This window comes from Danio rerio, chromosome 5 (genome assembly GCF_049306965.1).
Source record: "Danio rerio strain Tuebingen ecotype United States chromosome 5, GRCz12tu, whole genome shotgun sequence".
Classification (NCBI taxonomy): Eukaryota; Metazoa; Chordata; class Actinopteri; order Cypriniformes; family Danionidae; genus Danio; species Danio rerio.
In genome coordinates this window covers 66,522,976-66,549,252 of record NC_133180.1, presented here as the reverse complement: position 1 = coordinate 66,549,252, position 26,277 = coordinate 66,522,976, and the positions used below count along the sequence as shown (strand labels likewise).

At 36.0% G+C, this 26,277-nt stretch overlaps 1 protein-coding gene and 1 long non-coding RNA gene across 11 annotated transcripts in view; one reads left to right on the top strand and one right to left on the bottom strand.

Moving 5' to 3' along the window:
* Nucleotides 1–26,277, bottom strand: part of tmem132e (transmembrane protein 132E) — a 1,112,950-nt gene that overhangs the window by 27,625 nt on the left and 1,059,048 nt on the right. For all 9 annotated transcript variants that reach the window (XM_073950677.1, XM_073950678.1, XM_073950680.1 and 6 more), the window contains one exon: nucleotides 7,228–7,433. In XM_073950677.1, the coding sequence (XP_073806778.1) occupies nucleotides 7,228–7,433 (206 nt within the window). The remainder of the gene's footprint in view (nucleotides 1–7,227; nucleotides 7,434–26,277) is intronic.
* On the top strand, nucleotides 16,316–18,228 carry LOC137495647 (uncharacterized). 2 transcript variants are annotated; one of them, XR_012406438.1, is made up of 6 exons: nucleotides 16,316–16,503; nucleotides 16,642–16,729; nucleotides 17,593–17,676; nucleotides 17,797–17,851; nucleotides 17,951–18,026; nucleotides 18,101–18,228. It is a non-coding gene; the product is annotated as an uncharacterized lncRNA (long non-coding RNA). The 2 variants fall into 2 exon arrangements; XR_011015615.2 differs by lacking the exon at nucleotides 16,316–16,503 and having other exon boundaries at nucleotides 16,612–16,729.

The window sequence follows — 26,277 nt, the reverse complement described above, 5'->3', positions numbered from 1 at the left end:
AAATGTGAGCAAAACTCAGCTGTTTTGTCATCACCTTAATGGGGTCACACACCAAAAGCGCCGCTTCACATTACGCTATAGAGAATCATTCAAACACTAGCTCTTAAGTGACGTTGGTAAATTAGTAACGGCTTCTGCTGTTCTGACGTCAGCTGCAGATGTGAATGAATGGCGGAAGAAAGTAGTTTCTCATACAAAAGGGTTTTAGACTCTCTGTGTTTGATTTTCTTTTTTATATACAAGATTGTGCCGTTGAACTGTTGTAGAAACGCAATATCACACGAGTAGCAGTGTGATATGGCTATATATCAGCACTGGTGGGGCGCTAAGGCTCCCACCAGTGCTGATATACAGCCATATTGCACTGCTACTCGTGTGATATTGCTCATATATATATTGATTTACCCAGACATAATAAATTTACCTAAAAATAAAAAGTAAACTCGTACTTTAGTTTTTAAGCTGAAAAGTAAATTAATTACAACATCTAGAGTCTTTATAACTAATTAACTCAATATTAGCACATACACAACACACCTAGATGTCATATAAGTGCACACTTCAACAGATGTTATTTTCAGTTTGAATAAATTGATTGATATCACAAAAAATAAATAATGTGGAAATAACTGACAGATATTGGACTTGTTTGCATATTTCATTATATTTTCACTAGAAATGGCAGCAGTTAGGGTTAGTGTTACAAATGTAATTGTTGATCAGCAGATTTGGTCTGAGTTTTACACCACCGCCTGTTTCCATGGAGGTAAAAATCAAAAGGCTCAAAAGGCATCAGGTGTACCTGCCAGACTGAAACGCTGTGTGTTCTTGAGGACTGTTGTGTTTTCTTGTCTCCTCATGCAGGTTAATATGAGTCTCGGAGCTGAAGAACACACCTCAAGAATGGAGCTTTGCTTGAACTCATTAGGGTGTCAAGAAAACTGGAGATTTCATGCACCAGGAACCTGCTCATCCAATAAAAATCGGTGTCCAGTTTTTGCAGACACATCATTGTTTCAGCAGTTTAGTGAGCCACATCAATCAATTGGTGTGGAAGGCCAATGTGAGAAACCTGTCCACTGACACGTATTTACATCGAGCAATGTAGTGGAATGAAATGGACAGGGCAGTAGAAAGGAAAGAGAAAGGGAAAAACAGATGAGAATAAGAAATTATTCTGACAGGATTCTTTGGTATAACTGAATCAATTATAGTAGGCTGTTTAAATGTAACATGCTTTTAACAAAATGTAATTAGCATTTGCCCAAAAGTGAAAAGTTTGCTAATAACAAATGGATATTTTTGTAGTTTAAGTTTTATAAAATTCATTCATTCATTCATTTTCTTTTTTGGCTTAGTCCCTTTATTCATCAGGGGTCGCCACAGTGGAATGAACCGCCAAATTATCCAGCATATGTTTTACACAGCGATGCCCTTCCAGCTGCAACCCAGTACAGGCAAACACCCATACACACTCACATTCACACACATACACTACGTACAATTTTGTTAATTCAAATCACCTGTACCGCATGTCTTTGGACTGTGTGGGAAACCGAAATACCTAGAGGAAACCCACGGCAATACGGGGAGAACATGCAAACTCCACACAGAAATGTCAACAGGCCCAGCCAGGACTCGAACCAGTGACTTTCTTGCTGTGAGGTGACAGTGCTAACCACTGAGCCACCATGCCACATAAGGTAAAATATAAATATTTTGATTTGTTTTTGGGTAAATATGACAAGCAGCTTATAGTTACTTATTGTCAGTCACAGACTGTTCATAGCTAATAATCAATGGTGCAATAATGCAACATCTGTAGCCTCAAACATCCTGAGCCTTCCTCCCATTGAGTGAAAAAAAAAATCACCTACAACGTTATTAAATGATTGTTAACAGACGTAAACTGACATGAGAGAAATAATCTTCATTTTTTTAGAAGATCAAATTGGGACAAAACAATGTGAGGGGAAAAAACAGGATGCAACTACACTGTAAACAATGCTGGGTTCCACACAATTAATTTGTGTTGTGGCAACATGAAGGAATTAACCCTTTAACTGCCCACCAAGAAAAAAAATGGATTGCATTTCTTACCTCCTAATGCCGCTAGTTAACACACTCAATGCATTTTTTTCAACACATCACATAATTTCTAAAATATTAGCCTCTACCAAATGGTTGATATATCGGTTTATGGTAAAAATACTGGAATTAATATTCATTAATTCATTTTCTTTTCAGCTTAGTTCCTTCCTTTATTAATCTGGGGTCGCCACAGTTAAATGAATCGCCTACTTATCCAGCATATGTTTTACGCAGCTGATACCCTTCCAGCTTTTTTTCCACCTTTCCCAGCCATCTCTGGGAAACATCCATACACACTTATTAGCACTCATACACTACGGACAATTTAGCCTACCCAATTCACCTGTACCACATGTCTTTGGACTGTGGGGGAAACCGGAGCACCCGGAGGAAACCCACTCGAACGCGGGAATAACATGAAAACTCCACACAGAAACGCCAACTGACCCAGCCGAGGCTCGAACCAGCGACCTTCTTACTGTGAGGCGAACGTGCTACCCACTGCGCCACCACGTCACTCTCACTGAATAATAGTAGATGAAGATAATGTGTGGATTATTTGGATAAATAAGTACATTTTACTTTCCCAGTGATGGGTTGCGCTGGAAGGGCATCCGCTGCGTAAAAACGTACTGGATAAGTTGGTGGTTCATTCCACTGTGGCGACCCTGGATGATTAAAGGAACTAAGCCGAAAAGAAAATGAATGAATTAAGTCAATTTTACTTATAACAGCAGGTTAATTAAAACTACAAACTTAAAACTACAAATTGGAAATTGTTAAAATTGGGTTGCTTTTTTTTTTGAAAGTGCTAGTTGAGAACATACAAAGTCTAATAGGACAAATTAATATTAAATGAGTTTCATTCATTCATTCATTCATTCATTTTTTTGGCTTAGTTACTTAATTCATCTGGGGTCCCACAGCGGAATGAACCGTCAACTAATCCAGCATATGATTTACGCAGCGGATGCCCTTCCAGCTGCAACCCATCACTGGGAACATCCAGACACAACCATTCACACACAATCACTATGGACAATTTAGCCTACCCAATTCACCTGTACCACTTATCTTTGGACTTGAGGGGGAATCCAAAGCATATGGAGGAAACCCACGCGAACATGGGGAGAACATGCAAACTCCACACAGAAATGCCAACTGACCCAGCCGAGGCTCAAACCAGCGACCTTCTTGATGTGAGGAGAGAGCACTACCCACTGCACCACCGTGCTGCCCTGTCATGAACTTATTTTAACCAGCAAAAGTCATTTTTTGAGTGTGGATCCGAGCAGAGACATTTTTTCTTTCCTTGCCTGACGATTTGTGTCTTTTGACTTGTGGCAACCCGATAACATTTCCCAGATCTGATTTCTTAGCTTCTTAAACAAAATGACAGTGCTGACACTGGGATAAAGACTGGATGTGAAAAACAAATCAGATTTTGAGCTGATCACACAGAGATTGCATGTGTGAACAAAGCCTAAGAGATCTTGGGTCCTGGGAGGAAACAAAATCAAAGGCACTCAAATTGAGGTCAAATGCAAATGCAATGACACAATAGTATTGTGTGTGCATTTCTGTACAAAACAGAAAAAAAAAACATGGCACAAAGAGACTTTGTTTACAACAGATTTAATTTACCAAGCTAAATGCATGCTAGGAGCTACAGTATATGTTAGTATCAACACACACAATTAACATCAAATAAATGTGTTTTTACTGTTGTATGGTCTTGGTCATACAAAAATTAAAACTTTTTTGCTACTTTTTTAAATTTGTTCAAATATTTTAAGTGATCCGATGTTAAATGTCAAAGCTCTCTACAGCTGGATTTCAAACGGTTGACATCTTTCTACTGTTGTATGGTACATGCGTCACACCGCCAGGCCTACGCCAAGGCAAGATGCAGATTGACGATTTGCTCCCAAATTGGATTAGCATAACCGAATCAGATCATATTTCCATTTTAATGGCCCATTTGAATGAATTTAATTAGAGATTTACATCAAAAAAGAAAGACCTCTGTAAGTGAGCAATAACCATACTAGTGAGTTCCCAGAATATTTTCCATCGTGATTAATTCTGGAGAGGTTCCTCATGAAAAATGCGCGTGCTGATATTCTGCCGTGCCCGGCGTGACAACACCCTCGCTTCAATTTGTCATAATCACAGTAAATGGGCTGTATGAAGAATGACATTCGAGTCTCTCGAGCTCTGTAGCCGCTTTGTATCTTACACAGCCCTCGTTGGCCCAGCTTTAAAGCTTTTAACAACTCCATTAATTAAACTATAGCACTGTTTTATCGCCCTCGCAAGTATTACGAAGATCAAAACAAACATGCGACAATATAAAAGCAAACATGGACTATAAGTGGGAATCATTACGCATAAAAAGCAGTCAGAGTGCATGTGGTGACAAATAGGCTGTAAATAAAGTATTTTTGTGTAAACCAGCAATTTTGAAAAAATATATATAGATATACACTAACCGGCCACTTTATTAGATACACCTTTCCAACTGCTTGTTAACACAAATTTCTAATCAGCCAATCCCATGGCAGCAACTCAATGCATTTAGGCATGTAGACATGTTCAAGATGATCTGCTTCAGTTCAAACTGAACATCAGAATGGGGAAGAAAGGTGATTTAAGTGACTTTGAGCATGGCATGGTTGTTGGTGCCAAACGGTTGGTCTGAGTATTTCAGAAATTGCTGATCTACTGGGATTTTCACGCACAACCATCTGTACAGTTTCAGCAGGATATTGCGGTATGTCATAAAGCACAAATCATCTCAGACTGGTTTCATGAACATGACAGTGAGTTCACTGTACTTAAATGGCCTCCATAGTCACCAGCTCTCAATCCAATAGAACACCTTTGGGATGTGGTGTAACAAGAGATTCGCATCATGGATGTGCACTCACCTAATCTGCAGCAACTGCATGATGCCCTCATGTTAACATGGACCAAAATCTCTGAGGAATAGTTCCAGTACCTTGGTGAATCTATGCCACGAAGGTTTAAGGCAGTTCTGAAGGCAAATGGGGTCCACCTTACTAGTAAGGTGTACTTAATAAAGTGACAAAATGACCGGCGAGTGTATTTATGTAGTTTGAAGTCTGTTGTTTGAGAAAATATAAGGAGCCACTAACTTTATCAATTCTTTAACAGTTAAAAATAATACTGAACTGCAAATATGTCCTTTGATGTAACAGAAAAAAAGTAAGTAATACAACACTTAACCCTTGTGTATTGTTCAAACGTACAACCATTTTATTATGTTAGAGGCTCTTTTTGCCCGATTAACTTTCATTATAATGACATTTGAGTGACCATGACACTATATAATCATGCATTATTGATTGTTGGTTGTTTTCCTTGTTAGGAATAGGTAAGATTTGTAGTGTCTACTGCAGTGGTCACCAAACTTGTTCCTGGAGGGCCGGTGTCCTGCAGATTTTAGCTCCAACCCTAATCAAACACACCTGAACAAGCTAATCAAGGTCCAACTAGGTATACTTAAAACATCCTGGCAGGTGTGTTGAGGCAAGTTGGAGCTAAACCCTGCAGGGACACTGGCCCTCCTGGACCGAGATTGGTGACCCCTGGTCTACTGTATATGATGATATACACATAATCTTGCATATGGTCCTTTAATTGATTCAATATTTATGTTAATAAGTTAATAATCTGTTTATAACTTTAATATTAACGTATAGTGTCACACCAGATAACATGGTTTTCAGTGACAAAAAGTATTATGTTTCTATGTTTTTAGAAATATATGCATGAAAAAAATTCACTAAAATAGTCAAGCAAAAATCTAAAACATGTAATAACACAAGTTTTTTTTTAACAGAAAGTCCATTCAAACAGGAATTTAAGGAAATGTCTATTGTTTACTGGATTATAAATGATGATGATACTAATTAGGGCTGCGCGATATTGGAAATATTTGATGCATATTGCGATATCTACAGTATACAATTTTACCAGATAGCTTAAATAGCTCGGAATTCGGAATAAATTCCTTCATTTAGACTTATTACTCTGAAAGACCATGGCTGTTATTCTGGATTATTATTGGGAAGATTTTACATTACAGTATTCAGGTACAAAAATTAAATAAACGAATGTAAAATAACATCGCATATTCTTGTAAATGCATCTTTATTTGAGTTACAACAGTAAAATTTCATGTGCCTGAATACTTTTAACTCTCATGAATTCTTATACTGGGTTCACAACGGACGTGCATGAAGCATCAAGCGCGAATGATTCACATGTTAAGTCAATGTAAAGATGCAAATAAACATCTTGCGGCACATTTTGTGCGAATGACGCGATTTGTGTGAATGAAGCACCGCGAATTGAGCATTTTGCGTGTTTGCTGTTTAACGCCTGAAGTGTGCGATTCGCTCGAATTGGAAAATCTAAACTTAAGTGGACATTCAAGGCGCGTTTACCAATCAGGAGCTTGCTCTTGCAGGGGCGTGATTGTGACGTAGCGCCTGTTGTTGGTGTCCTGAGGGAAAATTCTGAAGCACCGCTAAAAGCTCCCATTATCCAGGTACAGTTTCTAGAGGAGTTTAAGAACTCACAGAGCTGGGTGCACCTCAGAAAGGATCTAGTGGACATGGCGCCAAAGGAATTTACGCTGTTTCAGCCTTCCTAAAGCACATAAATCACAGCTACTCTCTCAATAAAATCCATGTTAGCCATTAAGGCATCGAAGTCACCAGGCAGACAGAAGCTCCGGCCATGACGTGAAACCGCATCTATTGTTAAGTGAATTTGACGAATGTAGCGAGAGAACTCAATTCTCACAAACTTATTTATGCATGCTGCATCTGGTGTCAACACAGCATTACACAGTACACATGTAAATGGTAAACTTTAAACACCAAAAAACTGCATTAAAATTGTGACTCCTAGTAAACTATAACCCAAAATATATCAACTCAACATTGCACTTCATGAGATGTGACTATTGCACATGTGCACATTGCTGAAATTATATATTGTGCAGCCCTAATACTAATTGTATTGATTTTTGTCATGTGTGAGAGTGAAAATTCAACATCAACAACCCGAGTACAATCATAGGCTCAGATTAGCAGTGTGTCTTACCTGCGGTCGGGTAAAATTGGCACCCTCCAGCCCTTGATGAAGCTCAGTCTGTTGTCTGAGAGCTCCACTTTAAGGGGCAGTTTGGGCACCCAGACAGTGAGCTCAAGAGGGGCACTCAGGTGCTCATAGCTGAAAATCACCCGAGCGTTCATGGAGCCACGCGTCTCTTTTCCATTCACAAACACATAGTCACAGTTCATGGACACCTGTTGAGGAGAGCAAAGAGACATTTGATTGCTTTCGCTGCATTCTCTGGAGAGTCTGCACAGTACAAACTCTCTTCACCCTGCAAGAGAATGATAGTTTAAAGTAGAGATGTGAATTAAAACTTTTATTTGAAATAACATTTATCAATATTTGCTGAAAGAAAAAGCCCCCAAATAATGGTCTACAAACCCAGTCTACAGAGCATTGCATCACTAAATTGAAGACTCAGAAGAGAACTGAACAAGCTTAGGGTATTTTTCAACCCAGGCTTATTATTGATACGAACCCCTGTATACATTTCTGGAGATTCTGTGAAGTACATCCCAGGAGGTATGTGCTTTTGCAGTTGCTGTTTTTGCGAATTTACCAGAGGCCTCTGTGTATGCTTTTTCAGATCTCAAAGTTCTTGCGAGAGTGCCATTTGGGCCTGTTGTTCTCGCGTAAATCCAACAAAGGCCACTACTGGCTGACTGACTGACCAATTTCCACGTCCACCCCCTTCCCTAAACCCAACCGATAGTGTTTTCAAAAACAATCTCAAACATTTTTTACCACGTTTTCAGATCTTACCAATTACTCATCCTATTGTTTACTTGTTTATATTTTGCCTTTTGTTTTTATTTAACCTGCTTTCTGGAACCATTCTTGACCAGACTCAAACCCCGTCATTGCAGTCAACTCCTATTTGCATCTCAAGTCTGCCGGCTTACATGGTGAGCTACTGGGCAAACTGGTAACAGTAGAAAAGTTTTTTACACGGAGGTAAGCGGTCAGCTGGCATCGCAAAAAGAAACAAAAAGCAGTCTGCAGTGTCAAACCACCCCGTAATGTTCTTTTTAAGGATGAAATGCAGCAATACGTAGCTCTGGCTACATAATTTGTGCTCTCGGAAATGTATACGGGTGTACGTTTTTACAATGAGCCTGTGTTAGTATGATTTGAGCAATATGCTTTAAAGAAACACTCCACTTTTTTTGAAAATAGGCAAATTTTACAACTCCCCAAGAGTTAAAAAATGGAGTCTTACCATTTTTGAATCTATTAGCCAATCTTTGGGTCTGGCGAAAGCACTTTTAACTTAGCTTAGCATAATAAATTGAATTCGATTAAAACCATTAGCATCTCTCTTAAAAAATCCTAAAATTTGATTATTTTCCTATTTAAAGCTTGAATCCACTGTATTTAAATTATATGCTGTACTTAGGCTGAAAGACAGAAAATGAAAGTTGCTATTTTCTTGCTTAATACAATTTTTTTAATTATACACTTATTGTGTCATAACATTCATGAAACTGCCGTACCGCAGGTGCAATAATATCACATAGTGCCTGAAAAAGTCCCCAGCTAGGTAACTATGTAACACCACTGTGTAATACAATTTACAAAACTAGCTCTTTTTTATTATTTTGCGCAAGATGCTAATGATTCAATGATTTAATTCCAAGCTAAGCTAAAAGTGCTTCCGTGACATCCAAAGATTGGCTGAATGGATTCAAAATTGTTAAAACTCAATAGTTTAACTGTAGGGGAGTTGTAAAATTAGCCTATTTCCAAAAAAGTGCAGTGTTTCTTTAAAGATTCTGAATTCAAAAACACTTGAAACATGTTATGTTACTATAACCCTTCTGGTTCTGTTTGTCCTGCTCCTAGCTGCATTCAAAACAGCATTTCCATCTTAATACGTAGACACTAACAAAACCTTAATTTAGATAGTGAAAGGAGAGTGAGGTTTACATTAACAGTTCCTAATAACTGGCTTCCATTAAAAATAACACATCTAAACCACACTCCTATCCGGGTCACGGCACCAATGGAAACAGGGTGGTTCTATTTAGCTTTCACTGATAAGGTAAGGTCTGGCATTTTCAGGATGGAAAGGGGAATAAATAACAGTGCCTAAAAAGCTTTTTTTCCCCTCAGCCTTAGTTACTAGTGTTCCTCCTATGACCATGTAAGGGACAATTGTTCATATAACTTCTACCAGCTCCCACTAGCCTTAGCATCAATTTCACTGAGCCCCCTTTAACCTCACTAATAACTGCAGCCTATAACGGACACTAAGTAAAGAGTACTTACACCGCTCCTACTTGCTGGCTTCCATAATACTCATCTTTATTCATCTCACTTCTCGGTTACGGCAACAACGTGAACAATAGTTACAATTGGCTTGCTATGAATATTGCTATAAATTGATCCAAACTATATAACTATATACTAAATACTGCAGCACCTAGCATCAGCCACTAATGTGTACCATTTAGGTTCTAGGGAGTAAAGTTTACTACCTCCACTCAGACCCCTTCACTCATCTCATGTATGGAATGGTTTTACTCACCCTGCTGTCCCTAAGTTTCCAAGATGGGATGCAGGCACACTAACAAAGACCCTACAGACCACATCCAGTGTCAGTCGCTAGATTACACTGACCCATTTTAACCATATCCTTGTCATGGTACCAATGTAACTATTCTGGATCTACCTGCTGTGCTACAAGCTTTATTCAACCAAATGTTTTCACTATTGGAGATGGGCCCACTGACAAGGACCCTAAATACCACAGCCTCTAAAATCAGTTGTTATGTGGCTCTTAAGGCCAATAAGTGAGGTTTAATCACATAGTTCCTACTAGATAGGCTCCATCAAACTCATCCCCCTTAACCTCACTCCTATCAAATTCGTCCTCCTATCAAGAACTCGGCATGCTACAAAAGGGATTTAACGGAGTGAAGTTTACTCACACAACTCCTACTAGCTTGCTGCCATTATTATCAGCATTACAGTGTACTTTTCCTGAAGAAGCAGTAGACGCATACAAGACTAAGTATTAAAACTTTTATTTGACATCTCAGTATCTCAATATTTGCCCCCCATATTGATGCCAGCTGCATAGCCTCAGCACTACACCACAAAAATGTGAACTCGGAAAGAGCTTAGGGGCATTTCTTCATCATCTCGGACCCCATGAAACACGCAAAGCAGTTCAACTGAAAAATATGTCTGTACTGTGCTACATTTAGCAGTTCTTTATTTATTTTATCCAAGAACACATCTCCCGTGACTATAAGAGTTATTTTTTATTTTGCTGTACACGCAACGTAATAAAGTGAATTTTACAAATAAAAACATTAATAATAATATAATAATCAATTAATAATATTATATTAACAATATAATTAACATGTTTGTGAAATGGTTTTTTCATTTGTTGATGTTCTCGCAGATGGAAAAAGAGAACTGAACATTTGTGAAAAATAAAATTTTTGTGTAAAAATACTATTACATTGCTGCAATAATACAAATTTTATTAAATGATAATAATATTAAGTAAAAGTACATAGTACTCTTTTAGTTACATTTGAAAAAAAAAATCTGCTTTTCATTACTTTTATAGGTGTAAACTTGTTTGAATGGTTTAATTTTTATATAACAAGACTACATATAAATGAATTTGGACTAACAAAGGGTATGGCCGATTTTTCCTCATGACATATTATAAAAAAGGAGACACTTTTTGGCCATTTTTCAAAAAATATTGTCAAGCTTTAAAAGGTTTAAAGTGTATGATGAAAAGACTGAAATTTTGCCTTTTATTTACATATTTTACACTATTTTCCTTATTTGTTCATGTTGTGTCTGTCATTACAGTATGGCTAATTTATTTCGTATATAGCTGTACATCACATGGAAATTTTATTTTACACTTAATATTAAACTTAAATGATTCTACAAAAAAAAAAAAAACACAAGTACACTGTCAGTATTAAAATAATTTAAAAAATTGCTTAATTTAACTTATGGTATTAGATGTGACACTATATATTTTTCAAATTAGTGTTTTAAGAGCTCTATTGTTTATTTTAATAAATAGCATAATTGTTTAATAATAAAGAAATTTAAGTTTCACCTTTGCTAAAAGTTCTGATAAGTTTCACTTTCCGATGCAGCCAAATCTGTTAGCATTGTCATCTGTCATGCTTCAAACTAATTCTAAACACTTTATCGTTTTTGAGTAAGTCAAGGTGCTAAGATTAATAATGTCTACTTTAACAGAGATGAAATCACGATTGCATACAGTCTGAGTGCTAACAGACTTTACACGCGATGATGAGAAGACTTGCAATTCGTTTGAAAAAGCCTATTTAAGAGCTGGCATATCCAGCCATATCAATCAAATCACCACTTCAGAATCACAGCAGTTTGTGCGGGTATTTTAGCATTAAATAGTCACAAACGTTCACAAACATTCATATATATATATATATATATATATATATATATATATATATATATATATATATATATATATATATAAACACATACACATATATACATATATATATATATATATATATATATATATATATATATATATATATATATATACATACATATATATATATATATATATATTTATATATATATATATATATATATATATATATATATATATATATATATATATATATATATATATATATATATATATATATATATATATATATATATTAGGGATGTAACGGTATTGTAAATACCGTCATACCGCAATATTAATTTTTTTCGATATTACCGTAGTCGCATGACTCGGTAAAACTATAGGTCTTCTGAGAAAATTTGCTCAGGCGAATGAAGCGAACGGGAGGTACCGGAAACTACAATTCCCATCAGCCCAGGCTTGGCCATAATCCCTTGCGGTCTGTTGTCGCTACAGATCCAGTGTGCTGCTAGAAGCGGGGATCAAAAAGAGCTGGAAAACCCTAAAGCGGGTGTTGTCGCTGCGCGCGTACTGAATAGTGGTGTTGTCGCGCGAGTTCTTATCAGCTGTGTTGTCGCGCGAGTTCTTATCAGCTGTGTTGTCACGCGCGTACTGTAAAGCGGGGACGGAGGGTATGTCGCGTCGCGGGGGCACTTTTGATCATTTTGGAAGGGACCTTTTTATCCAAGAATAAAAAGGGCATGTGCACTGCACAGGTTGAGCACTGTGTGTGCACGTGCCTGCAAGTTGGGGAATACGACTAATAATCAGTCATGGGGACTGCAGAAACACAGCACACTGTTCAGATTGATGCAGACATGAGATCTCTATCTCACTCATGGTTTGTCCTCTCAAGTGGGGGAAAGACAATGCACAACGTTCCCCATTGCTAACAACCTGGGCCAAGTCATATCTCTCTTGTCCCAGAAACCTCAGTCCCAAATGAGAGGGTTTTTTTCTGTTGCAGGGGACATTGTAAATGCCCAGAGATACCAGCTTTTACCAGATTATATTTATATGATAATTTTCCTTTAAACCCATCTCTAAGTGAGTGAGTGATTAAATATTGAATGTGATGAGTTTTCAACACTACTAAATTGAAACTTAATTTTTTTACATGGTTTAATATTTTTGTTATTAAAATTGAAGTTCCTGTTTCAAAGCTTACAGATAGATGACTAATTTGTATGTCATTGACACTTTTGGCACTTTTTTGGAGTATTTTCATAAGTTTTGTTTTTTCCTGTAAATGATTCAATAAATACCGTACCGTCACATTCATACCGAGGTATTACCGTACCGTGAAATTCTGATACCGTTACATCCCTAATATATATATATATATATATATATATATATATATATATATATATATATATATATATATATATATATATATATATATTATGTATATATGTATATATGTGTGTGTATATATATATATATATATATATATATATATATATATATATATATATATATATATATATATATATATATATATATATAATTTTTTTTTTTTTAGCGTGAAAATTTTATACAAAATATCCTTTTTAATTTAAGCACTTTTTTGTCAGTTTCCATTGAGTAGTATGGTACAGATTGGTTCGCTACGCTTTTATGGCTGATTCCAATGTCAAGAGGTGTACCAAACCTTACTGTACCACCTCTTCGGCACTCTTTCAAAAGGGTACCAAACATGAGAAAGGGTAGCAAAAGGCGGAACTAGACGCGCAGCTGAACGTTATTGGTTTACAATGACCTGTACAGCTTTACTGTTGACATTTTCTCAAGCGAAAATTACGTCGACTGAAACTTTGACACACACCACACCCACCAAAAGGATACCCTTGGTAGTGGAAACGCAAGCATAATAAAGGTGATCCGTACCATCTCCAACCGTAACGTACTATACCACTCAGTGGAACCGAGCCATTTTAAGCACTTTATAATAAACAAGCCAATTTTCCAGGTATTCCAGCACTTGAATTTCTAAAAGCCAAATTCAGGCACTTTAAGCACCTTGTGCAAACCCTGTCTTCCTTTTGGTAGTATCCAATTTTAACGTGAGATTTTTAGAACCAGATCTAAATTTAGCGAGAATGGTTAGGTCGGGTAGAAAACGAGGTGAGGTAGCGGGTAAACAAAAACCTGGTGGGAGCGGGACTAAAAATTCAGTCCCACACAGATCTCTACTGCAGTGCTTTGTAATTTTCTCCATAAATAAAACTTGTATCAGAGTTTCAGCAATGTTTTGTCAGCTTGTCATCCCCTCAGAAGGTGGTTGACGGTCACAACACAATAATTATTCCCCACACACACACATCACATTATTGTTAAATAAAAATTCCAGTAAATGAACACATTTAATTGACAGGATTAATTATTTTTTCTCTCAAATCATTTACCCGCAGAACGAGTTAAAATGCTGCTCTGACTTACTCTCAAAGGCATAAAACATGAAAAGCAATGCATTCAGAAGCATTTTAAAAAGCCCAAAAAGGGTCTTTTTACTCAAAACATGTTTCCTAAAATAACACCCCATAGGAACTGGGTCTGACAGCTTTTTTCCTGAGGCATTGTTTCTTTTTTTCCAAAGCAGCAGTTGTTATTCAATGCGTTCAGTCTTTTTTTCTTTGTCTGAATGTACAAAAAGACCCACTAATGAACAAACCACACACATTTTTTTAAATCTTCGAGTTGTTGAAATTTCATTAACGCACACAAAGAGGAACCAAACAGAACTAAAAACTACTTTTCCCTGCTATCCCAACTGGCCTGCCAACACATCTCATATATACTCTCAGCAGTCTTTAATAATAAATTATTTACTGTAATAGATAGCCGAAGCTTTGCTTTGGGGTACCATCTATGATTTATCTAGGGGTCCAAGGCAACTGACACTGTAATCAGAGAACCTAATCTCCCTCAAATGGAGGTCGGGAGCTACATTCTCTCCAAGACCAGAGATTCATCATAGTGGGGGGATATCTGTGTAATAAAATATGTAGTCCTGCCAGACAGCTCCCTCTCTTATCCATACCATCAATATGGGCAATTGATCAGAAGAGATGGCTCTCTCCATGGTAGCCTTTAGGAGACTCTGTGGGAAAACTCTGCTTGCCCGCTTTATTTCATTTTTTTTTTAAAGGCAATGTTATTCAGTGAGAAAAACTATGAATCATACTGTTGATAAAACTGACATATAGTGAAAGAGCAGAGAGGATAACAGCAGTGAGGAGGAGGTACAGAGAGCGCTTTTCATGTTCAAATGAAATATTTCCCTGCTCGGTTTAAATCTCGGTGTGAGGAATCGAGTAACATTTTTGATGGTCAAAACAAGTTATTGGGAATTTATTAAGAATATGTAGAATAAATGCATAGGGGACAGTTATGATTCAAAAAAGATAAATGGTTATTTCATGACGCAGCACAGCAATTCAATTTCACTTTCCTATCTACTCAACAATATTTATTCCCCTCTGAGCTGGTCCAGTTCAGTCCTGTGTGCCATATTCATTTTTTTTTAAACCCCCCTCCTCCCCAGCACCCCCTCTTAAAAGGTCAGATTTACCAAAAAGCACAAATACAACAAAGTGTCAATCAATGTGAATATTTCTGTAGATTTTCAAGAATTTGCAAATTAAAGAACGAATATGTAGCATCTCATTATTTTCGGTAATGGCAAGATGTGCTCTCATTTTGAACGTGCACAACTGAGAAGTATAAACCTTTTATCCAATAAGAAAAATTACTTGTTTAAACTACAATGGAAAAAAAAACACAATTTATTGTAGTGGTTTCTAAAGTTATGGTTCAATACAAATTTGTCTCTTTGGTTGTGTAATTGGTGTCTATTGTCATGGTTAAGTGTACATAATCGGTCTTTTTGTTTTGGTATTGTTTCTATTGCTTTATTTGAATGTAAATTAGTTATATATAGGTATAAATAGGTATTAGTTTTGATAAAGACTTAAGATAAAATATTATTTATTTTGTTGGACACAAGGAAGAATAGTATGATCTAATGGGGATCTAAAAACAATTAACATTTACTGAATAAACTCCAGCATACAGTATACATTATAAACAGGCCCAGCACCAGGATTTCATAACTGAGGATGCATTTAAATCCCATAGGGGGGACTATACACTCTCAGAAAAAAAGGTACAGTGAAGGTACAATTTTGTTCCTAGCGGGAACAAAATATATAATTGTACCTTTAAAGGTCCCATATTGGTCCTTAGGGTACAATTTTGTACTCAAATGGGCTATAAAGGTACAAATGTCCATATATAGGTTTGAAAGGTACATTTTTGTACCTTTTATAGCACATTTGGATACAAAATTGTACCGTAAAGGACCAATTTGGCACCTTTAAAGGTACAATTATATATTTTGTTTCCCTATAGGAACAAAATTGTACCCTCAGCTCATGATAAGATCAAGACACAATATAAAACTAATTTAAATGTATTAATATTAAACATTAATACTAAAATACATAATTTAAACATTTTTTTCTCAAAAATGTTAATAATTAAATTTATATTTGAATGTAATTTTAATCATAAAAAACGTAAATACTGGTCTTTGCTAACTGTTTAAGACCCTATAGTATATGGGATGTAGAATAAGAACCATGCAGAGTGACAGCATCTTCATACAGGTGGTGATGTTGCTGTCTCTTTAAGAATTTGGCTTGTTGAGACGTTAGTGTTTGTTACTGAGGCGGTCGGTCGAGTATGTTGGCTGTTTACACAGAACTTCGCACGCTTTTCAAAGAAAAGTCTATTTTGGAGTCCACACTTTTCAGGTAAGAATGTATTAAAGATGTATTTTCAGTCTCATTTTTACATGTGAAGCCGTGTTCTGTTGATTTTGTCTGACGCTCGGGTCTCGGCTTTCCCCCGCTTTAAGTGCTCCGGGCTGGCTGGTGTACGTTGGCCTGCAGGATGGAGTTTGCTAAGATGTCTGCAGCTTATTAAAGAAGTTAATACAATGTGATATCGAAGTCACCGAGGGACATAACGTTATAGAAGGTGAGTACTATATGCTGTTAGTTTTCTCGGTGTAAAAGATCCCTTTATCGCCTACGTTACGTATTCGCGCCTTATATGTTACGTAACTGCTTTATTAATAAGTGTTGCCACGGCGGAATATAATCACAACCCAGTTAGCAAAATGCACTCGGTCCAGTTGCGGCTAGATTCTCGCCTGCCCGAGTCCGTCTGCTGTATCGTTACTCGGGCCAGAAGCAGCGGCAGAAGCGAGCCGACGCTGCCGTAACCGTGCACCGGAATCGGGCCGTGAGTAATGTGCGGTGTGGCCCGGAGCTGGCGCGACTAAAGTCTTCATATACCTTGATATAAAACCTTTTGTTATTAATACTTGAATTTGTTATTATCGATAATGTTTTATATTTTGAGGCCATTTTCTAGCCACGGTTGACCGCGGAAATGTAATTTTAGACGGTTATATGCACCGCCATTTTGTGAAGAAAAAAAAATCACAATTTTGTCACCGGCAAAGCGACTGATTATGTAAACGTGGCTAGTTACAAACGTGCCGTGTGTATGCTTGTACATATCTTCGTTTCAGTGTCTAAGTTATATTAATGTTGAGGAGTGTCCACAAACTCATGTCCAGAATTGTTGGTGCTTTATTATCGTTTAACGTTATACTTATGTTAGTATAGAATACTTATTAACATACCACGTTGTATAAATCGACGTTTTAAGTTATACTTTGTTCTTTAATGTAATAATTTGTCTTATCTGTTCTGAAACTGGTAACTTACCTTGAGCTATTTTACCTATTTTATTAATATCTCAAAATAAATAAATAGTTATTGCTTTATCTTATTGCTTTCCAGAAGTTTATGAAGTTTCCAATTGTCTTTCAGGACAAGATTGAACAACATAATGCAGGCTAACAGCATCAGAGCAATGAAGGCATGTCATATGAAAGCATGGCTCAGTTACAAGATGTAAGTATGTCTCATTATCTATACCATGGTTTTAATGGCTTACATACTATTTTAAATTTGTAGGTTTTTACTTGCAAACAACAATAAATGTACACCCACATGTTTAAAATAATTTTCTAGGTATTCATTGAAAGATGAGAGATCAACTGAAGAATGCTATGGACCTGACTCTAAGGTACTCTTTCTAAACTTTCTCCACTTGATTAATTATATTAAATTCTAGCTTTGGATGGATTCATTCATATTTGTTTGTATGCCACATCTTATGTTCCAGGAATTGATTTTACAGCAGCACTTCTCATGTTGCCAGCCTTGTTAAGCGAGACACTTCAACATTTCGTTGTGCTCAGGTGCGTATGTTGTTTTCTGTTCAGTATATGCTGTGATAAATGCATTTTATAATGCTTGATATTCTTTATATTAGGATGACGCAGTGGGTAGTGCTGTCACCTTACAGCAAGAAGGTCGCTGGTTCGAGCCTCGGCTGGGTCAGTTGGCATTTGTGTGAGGAGTTTGCATATTCTTCCAGTGTTCGTGAGGGTTTCCTCCAAGTGCTCTGGTTTCCCCACAAGTATAAAGACATGCACTATAGCTGAATTTGGTAAGCTTATTTGTCTGTAGTGTATAAATGTGTGTGTGAATGAGTGTGTCTGGATGTTTCGTAATACTGGGTTGCAGCTGGAAGGGCATCTGCTGCATAAAACATATGCTGGATAAGTTGGTGGTTCATTCCACTGTGGCGACCCCAGATTAATAAAGGGACTAAGCCAAAAAGAAATTGAATGAATGAATGAAATTTATATTAGTCTTTTAATCTGTGATACTTTTTTTTTTTTTTAATCAGTGAATATTAATTATTTTACTTTCTATGCATGTTGATTTTCTCTTCATCAGTGATAGAGTGACTGATATTAATGTAATTATTGCTTTGTCATTTACAGTGAACCATCTTCACCACATCCAACAGTTCAAGTACAGGAGGACACCACAGACTGGACAACTCTGTTAACAAGACGAGTCACGGCAGTCTTCAGAGTTGATGGAATTGTGATTGGCCGGGCTAATGATGTGGACGAATATACATTTTTGACATATCCATCTTATTAGAAGAACACCTTGATGTTTCTGCAGTGGAATGTTTTGAATGAACTGTGGACAGTGACAAGCCTCGATCTACTCCAGTTACCAGAGTGATTAACCTTGTTTTTTGTTTCTCTACATGCTTTTGGGATAATCACAATCAAGTTAATCCAGCACACTGCTATCATTCATGCATAAAACAAATTTTTAAATAACTTGTGGTCCTAATGACTATCAAAGAACATTTTCCAGTTTTGAGTGCTTTACATGTCATGTTTATCAAAAGCATAAACACATATTGTGTTACAACAAATTACAACTCCACTTGAGGATGATGAGGAGTAATCTACTGATGTTGAGGAAGAGGCTACTGATGTATTTGGTTTTCTGCACTGTTGAAGCAATTTATAGAGAAAGTTTTGATGACAAATTATTTATTATGACCAGGTATTCTGACTAAAGACAAATACTTTGGACTTGATGTAGCCTGTGTAATGTGTTTATAAATCTTAAACAGTATTCTTGTGGTCTTTGTATTAAGGGTAGATTATATACTGTACAGTGAGTGAAATTTTTTTATTTGTTATCTAAATTGTTCTTTTTACTGTTTTACATGTCTGCTTTATACTTACTGTGTAATTTTATTTCTTGACACATTCAGTTTTGAGTTGTAATGAAATATTTCTACATTAATAAATAAAAATGGACATCTGCGAACCAAAATATTTTATTTATTTATTTGTGCATGCAGTCACCAAAGGATCAAAATGCCTGGGTCAGTACCCTGAAAATGCTATATAATTTAAAAAGGTACATTTTTGTACCTTCGGCGGGGGTACAAAATTGTCCCTTAAAGGGTACAAATGTAGAAGGTACAATTTTGTACCTTTAAATAGAGGTACAAATTTGTACCCTTAAGGGTACCACCCTAGTGACGGGCCATTTGTACCCTAAAAGGTACAATTTTGTACCTTTTTTTCTGAGAGTGTAGACCTGCTGATTTTGGTCCCTCTTGTTCCTTTCACTTAAGCTTTTTATTCACTTATTTATTATTACTTTGCAGTACTGCCTAAGGTACTGACATAAGGCAGTAATATGCTTTTTATAGTAATAATAATAATAATAATAATAATAATAATAATAATAATAATAATAATAATAATATGTACAGTTTCGCTATTATTGATTTTATCAATGAAGGTTAATGCAACAATACCATTTACTAACACAGATGGATCATGGCTTCAGCGCCAAAAAAGTGCTTTAAATCATATTTTATTCTCCTTATTTCTTTCCGTTTTATTTCAAATAGTATAAATGTTTAAGGTTTTTGGTAAAGACTTCAAACTATGCCCACAAATGCAAGCTGGCCCACTGTTCGCATAACCAGTAAACAAATATATATAGAAATCAGCATAACAGTGTCATCACGCTTCACGTTGCCTATTTGCCAACTAATCATCTATCAGTGCTAGGAAAGTTAAATGTTACAATCCCATGTAAAATAAAATAAAATAGTAGCTGAATGTGTTACTTAGTTACATTTTAAGGCATTAGTGTAGCAGAAAACTAGCTAAAAAAAGATACCTAAAAAAAAATAAAGAAGTTCACAGTTATTACCGTGTGAATTGGTTACATTTGGCATGGATAACTCGCAACTCAATAGGCTATATAACTTTTTTTTTCATTATTTTAAAATAAAGATTTCTGTTAGGCTTTCATGAGTGATATTGTCCGGTTGGCATTTGTAAAAAAAAAAAAATATCATAAGCCATTAGACTATTAGGCCTACCTGTCATTTTATTTATTAAGCCTTTTTAATAATGTTTTCAGGTTACATTTTCATTTTTAGGTCAATGAGCTACATTTCAAAATAAAATCGATATGCTAACGGTATTTTAGCTCTTAAAATCGGCCTACAGTATATTTTCTGGTGTTTAATTTTGCAAATAGCAGTAAAGCCTAAATTACATATTTATTAAGGATTATCATTCAGCTTACCTGCAGCGCCTGTGAGAGGTGGATCTGCGGCAAATCCACTTACTCACACACTATAGCCTATACCCATTTCATTTATAACACTATAATATTGACTTCGCAGGCCGATCATCTTAAAACTCAAAAGGCATTTTTAAGTGTCCTAACTTGACACTGCTGCTGCATAATGGGATGTTTCTTTACAAAACTGTAAAATTGGCTTTAGCAATTTGAAAATGAAAGCAAACATTCAAAAGGGTTCTGCGTTTTGTCAATTCATAGGTTCATTTTAATAATATTGATAATAATGAATATAATAATACGAATATGTGGGAATGTGCAGTGTTTAACTAAACATTTTTATTAGACTACATATCCCCAAACTGAAAAATAATGTGAAAACAAATGGCAGTTGCGTTTCTGCTAAAATTTATTTAACGGCAAATTTCTTCTGAGTTTTTTCCTTTTAGAGCTCAAGAGAGTTGTATTTAAAGAAATAGCTAACCAAAACATGTATTGATATACTGTAGGCTGCGCGCCTACATGCCATACACTAGTCCAGTTTTCTAGAGTGCACCTTCACTGCCGCGTACGTGCTTTAAAGGTTATATACGAGCACACCCTGACCTGACGTTGGGATCAGATCTCTTGACTATTGCTTTAATTTCACAATTTTCATAATTTAATTGCTATTTCAAATTTTAAAATATCTAAATGTGTGTTCTGAAGGTTGGAATGATGGGAGTGTTAGTAATTAATGATAGAAAGAATTTTCAGTTTTGAGTGAACTCTTTTCTTTTCTATTTGTGTCCCTTTTTGCCCCACCATAGCGCCAGGCCTGATTAAAAAGGAATATGATTTTGTTTTAACAGATTATGCACGCATAATGGGATGACACTAATGGACAAACCAGAGCAGCAACCACATTGCAGAACATTTGAAATGTTGTTTTGGTCATTCTGGGCCTAATGGTTAGAGAGTTGGACAAGGTGTCATGACTTCATGATTTCAATACTTCCCAATTCTTAAAATCCCTCAGCCAAAGTCTGTCATCAAAGTAGTTCAGCACATTTTTTGCATTTCATCTTTGTCTTCTGTGGCACATGTGATTTATTATATAAGAAAAAAGGCCCACGCCGGCCTTTCACAACACAGCCAAGTCTATTTTTCTTTTACTTTTTGGTGCCAGTTTTTTTATTTATTTTTTTGACTGTTGACTGCATAGTGATAGTAGTAGTAGTATGCTTCATTTGCAAATATTTTGTGCAATATTGCAGTTTTGCACATAAGTCTAATTCACATCTTTGGATGGAAACGTCTATATTGTTGGATGTAAACATATATCGTTGAGAAATCATGCTCTCGAATAGCAAACAGATGACATTGATGTTGGTAATAAGTAAATGAAAAAAATGAGCAGCTTGGACATTCCCCTAAATGTCTCCTTTAAGGTTCTACATTTCAGAAAATAGAAGTTAACAAAAACAAAAAAAAGTACAGTATCAAGAATGAGAGATCAATAGAATACAATTGCACAAAATAAGGTAATCATTCAGGGGTTAACAATTGCTTTAATGGTATTTGTAATACCAGTAAGCTATATAAAATAGTCACCAACCACAAAAGGTGCAGGTGGCACACAACAAAAGCAGCTGTAGTCTACATTATCGAGCATGTTCTGTCTGGTTCCTAGTGAGTCTAGAGTCTCGTAAATGTGTTCCTGCTGTGCCACTTCTGTTGACGTGCGCTCAGTCTTGACCCGCTTGCTCCTGGGGCTTCTAATAAACTTGGATGGATAATTTTAAGTCAAAAGCAGTTAAGGACTGTGGTTGTCACTAGCCAGCAGGGGTCATTTGAAAATACATTTTACATGCCAGCCAGAAGTCAGCGTACCATAGAGTCCTTAATCTGCCTTGGCACCTTGGTTCCAGAGGAGTGGCAGGGGCGAGGTCAGGATAGTGCCGCCCATTGAGAAGCCTCCAGCTATACACACACACACATGCCAGCTGTGTTTAATCCAACAAGCGCCCTCTGTAACCCTCCACCATCCAGGCTGCCTTCGCACAGTTAACAGATGTACTTTTATCTGTGTTGATGGTATCATGTGAAGGCCGACTATACATGGTTAAAGATGAACATGCTGCCTACAGCTCGAAGCAGAAGAGGATGATGTCGATTTAATGTGACAGCTAGTTTCTATACAGAAATAGAACTGTTTCTCACTTCAAATCCAAAGAAATCTAGTCCTGAATGCTTATTGATCAAAACAATCTCAGCTCTTCTAAATTTAAAGACACAGTGTGTCATTTTTGCTATAGAGGAAACAATCATAAAAAAGGCGCAATTTGATGATGCAGCGACTGAGTGTGGAATCATGGGAGTTGTTGTCTTCGTGACATTCTATGAAATTCCTGTAGAACTCATGTTTCCAACACAGGTGCATTCTAAAAACGTAGCCCCATATACATTTCTGGAGATCACAAATTATGTAGTCAGATAAACGTATGGCTGCATTTATACTTCAAAACAAATGCTATGGGGTGGTATGACACCGTTCCTGTTCTCGCTAACTAGCTGACCGCTTACCTCCATATGGACGGCTGTTACCAGTTAGCTCGCTATGTATGTCAATGGACTTGATACGCAGAAAGGAATTGACGATGATGACGAGGTTCGAGTCCGGTAAAGAATGGTTACAGAAAGAGGGTGAGACAAAAACTGAAGCCAAAAAAGAAAAAAGAAAAAAGAAAGAATTAACTAACAGGGTGAGAATGTAATAAAATCTGAAAACGTGTAAAAATCAGGTGAGGGCATTTCTTTTTCGGGATTGCTTTTGCAACTGTCGGTTGGCTTTAGGGAAGTGGGTGGGCGGGTCAATCTGTGCTTGTAAAAAAAAACAACAACTTTTGGTTGGGTTTAGGGAAGGTGGAGGGTCGATCGGTCAGTCATTCAGTCAGTCAACAGCGGCCTCTGGTGGATTTGCGAAGCAGAGTGAGAGCATTGAAATAAAAATTTAATTGCTGATTAAAGACGAGCACAACGCAGCACGAAATTAAATAACATTGTTTTAGTGGTTTTTGAATATCTGAATGTAAAAAAACAACAACTTACAGTTGAAGTCAGAATTACTTATTATATATATATATATATATATATATATATATATATATATATATATATATATATATATATATATATATATATATATATATTTCCCTCCAATTTCTGTTTAATGAAAATAAGATTTTTAAACAGCTCTAAACATAAGTTTTATTAACGCATGTCTCATTTTATCTTTGCCATGATAACAGCACATAACATTTTACTAGACATTTTTCAAGATATTGGTAATCAGCTTTAAGTGAGATTTAAAGGCTTAACTAGATTAATTAAGTTAGTAAGGCAGGTTAAGATAATTAGGCAATTCATTGTGCAATGATGGTTTGTTCTGTAAACAATCTATAAAAAGTGGGCTAATATTGACCTCTTAAATGTTCTTTAAGAAATTTAAAAACTGCTTTTATTCTAGCCAAAATAAAACATATATGACTTTCTCCAGAAGAAAAATATCATAAGAAATACTGTAAAAAAAAAAAAAATCCTGGTTCTGTTAAACATTATTTTGGAAAAATTAAAAAAAAAATATACAGGAGGGCTAATAATTTTGACTTTAACTGTACATACTTTGCATTTAAGCAAAAATGTACAAGGGGCCATATTGGGAAGGAGCTATTTTGGGAATGTAGACACCATGAAAGTGGAAAAATGGAGCTTAATTGGGCACAATATACAATTTAATTTTTTATTATTATTATAATTTTTTAAATGTATTTATTTATTAATTTATTTATTTTTACATCTGTCATTATTACAGATTTAGAATTTACAGATAAAGGCATTTATTAACTTTTTTTGCATCTCTGTTGTTAGTAGATTGCTTGTGCTTACTTAACATTCGCTCTGCTTGTATGCAAACTAGTTTGTGATGCTAGATTAGGTTGACAGTTTTAAAAATAAACTACAGTGTCTATGTTCTTTAAAATATGCTTTGTTACTCAGACTGGGCCGAAGGTTTACCTTCCAACAATGACCCTAAGCACACAGCTAAAATCTTCTTCTTGAATCAGCCCAGCCAGAGCCCTGAGTTAAACACAGTTTACCATCCAAACAGACAGAATTGGAGAGGATCTGCAAGATGGAACGGCAGAGGATCCCCAAATCCAGATGTAAAAATAAAAAAACTTGTTGCATTTTCCTTAAAAAGACTCATGGCTGTATTAGAACAATAGTGTGCTTCTACTAAATAGTGAGCAAAGGGTCTAAATACCTAGGACCATGTGATATTTTAGTTTTCTTGTTTTAATAAATCTGGTAAAAAATCAACAATTCTGTGTTTTTCAGTCAATATGGGGTGCTGTGTGTACATAAATGAGGGAAATAATGAACTTAAATTTGAAAAACTATGAACTTTACACAATCACTGTGTATGTGTATATGTGTAGTTTTTCAGTTACTTGTGTATATTTAAATGAAACGAACAATGTGCTTTAAATGCAGACTGTTAGCTTTAATTTGAGAGTATTTACATCCAAATAAGGTGTAGGAATTCCTAAAGTTTGCAAATGTGCCTCCAACTTGTTAAGGGACCAAAAGTAATTGGACAATTGACATTATATTTTATATAATTCTATTATATAATATTTATAATATTATATGTATTTACAAGTTGTGTGTGCGTGTAAATGATCAATTTATCTGTATCAAACAGAGTTTTAAAAGCATCTCAAAGTAAAATTATGTTATAATTAATTACATTTAATTTCCATATGAATTTGCATCAAAATAAATCAGAGATACTTAAATAACACTATTAAATGTAATATTTAGCCAATCTCAAAATGCTGTGATGTCTAAATGTACAATTTCCAATTAATTCTTAGTTTCTATTATTCATAAACAATTAAAGGTACAGTTAAATGATCTGCCTCAGTCAGAATTTATAACAAGGACGCATCCGGCAGTGGAACTATCAATTATAATATATTTAAAGGCAGAAGATAATACAATAACATCTACTGTTATTATATAGCGCTCACATTATTCAGTCACTGACTGCACGTATACCGGAATCAAGGTATATGACTCATCTAATTAAGGCTTCAGAGTCTTCCATACGTGGTGATTCATGTCTAAATTTGTATGTTTATTGTGTTGGGAATGTGTGCAGTCCGGCTGAGCGGCGGAATGGAATGGAAACGTGTGTTCTCAGATGGCCAATGTGCCTATCAGAGCTTTGAGATCAGATGGGACAGACTGTTCACAGCTTCCTGCTCTCAAACACAAAAAAGCCCCACAGGGTCTCATCATTCAGCACTCCCACATTATACACAGAACAATATAGACATTCATTACTCTCTCACGAACACACACACAAATAAACATACCCTCCAAACATGTGCACAAATATCCAAAGATACACCTCGCTGCTCTTATGCGAGCGCTTTATTAGGAGCCTGCATATATAGAACCTGCGGCGAGCATGAT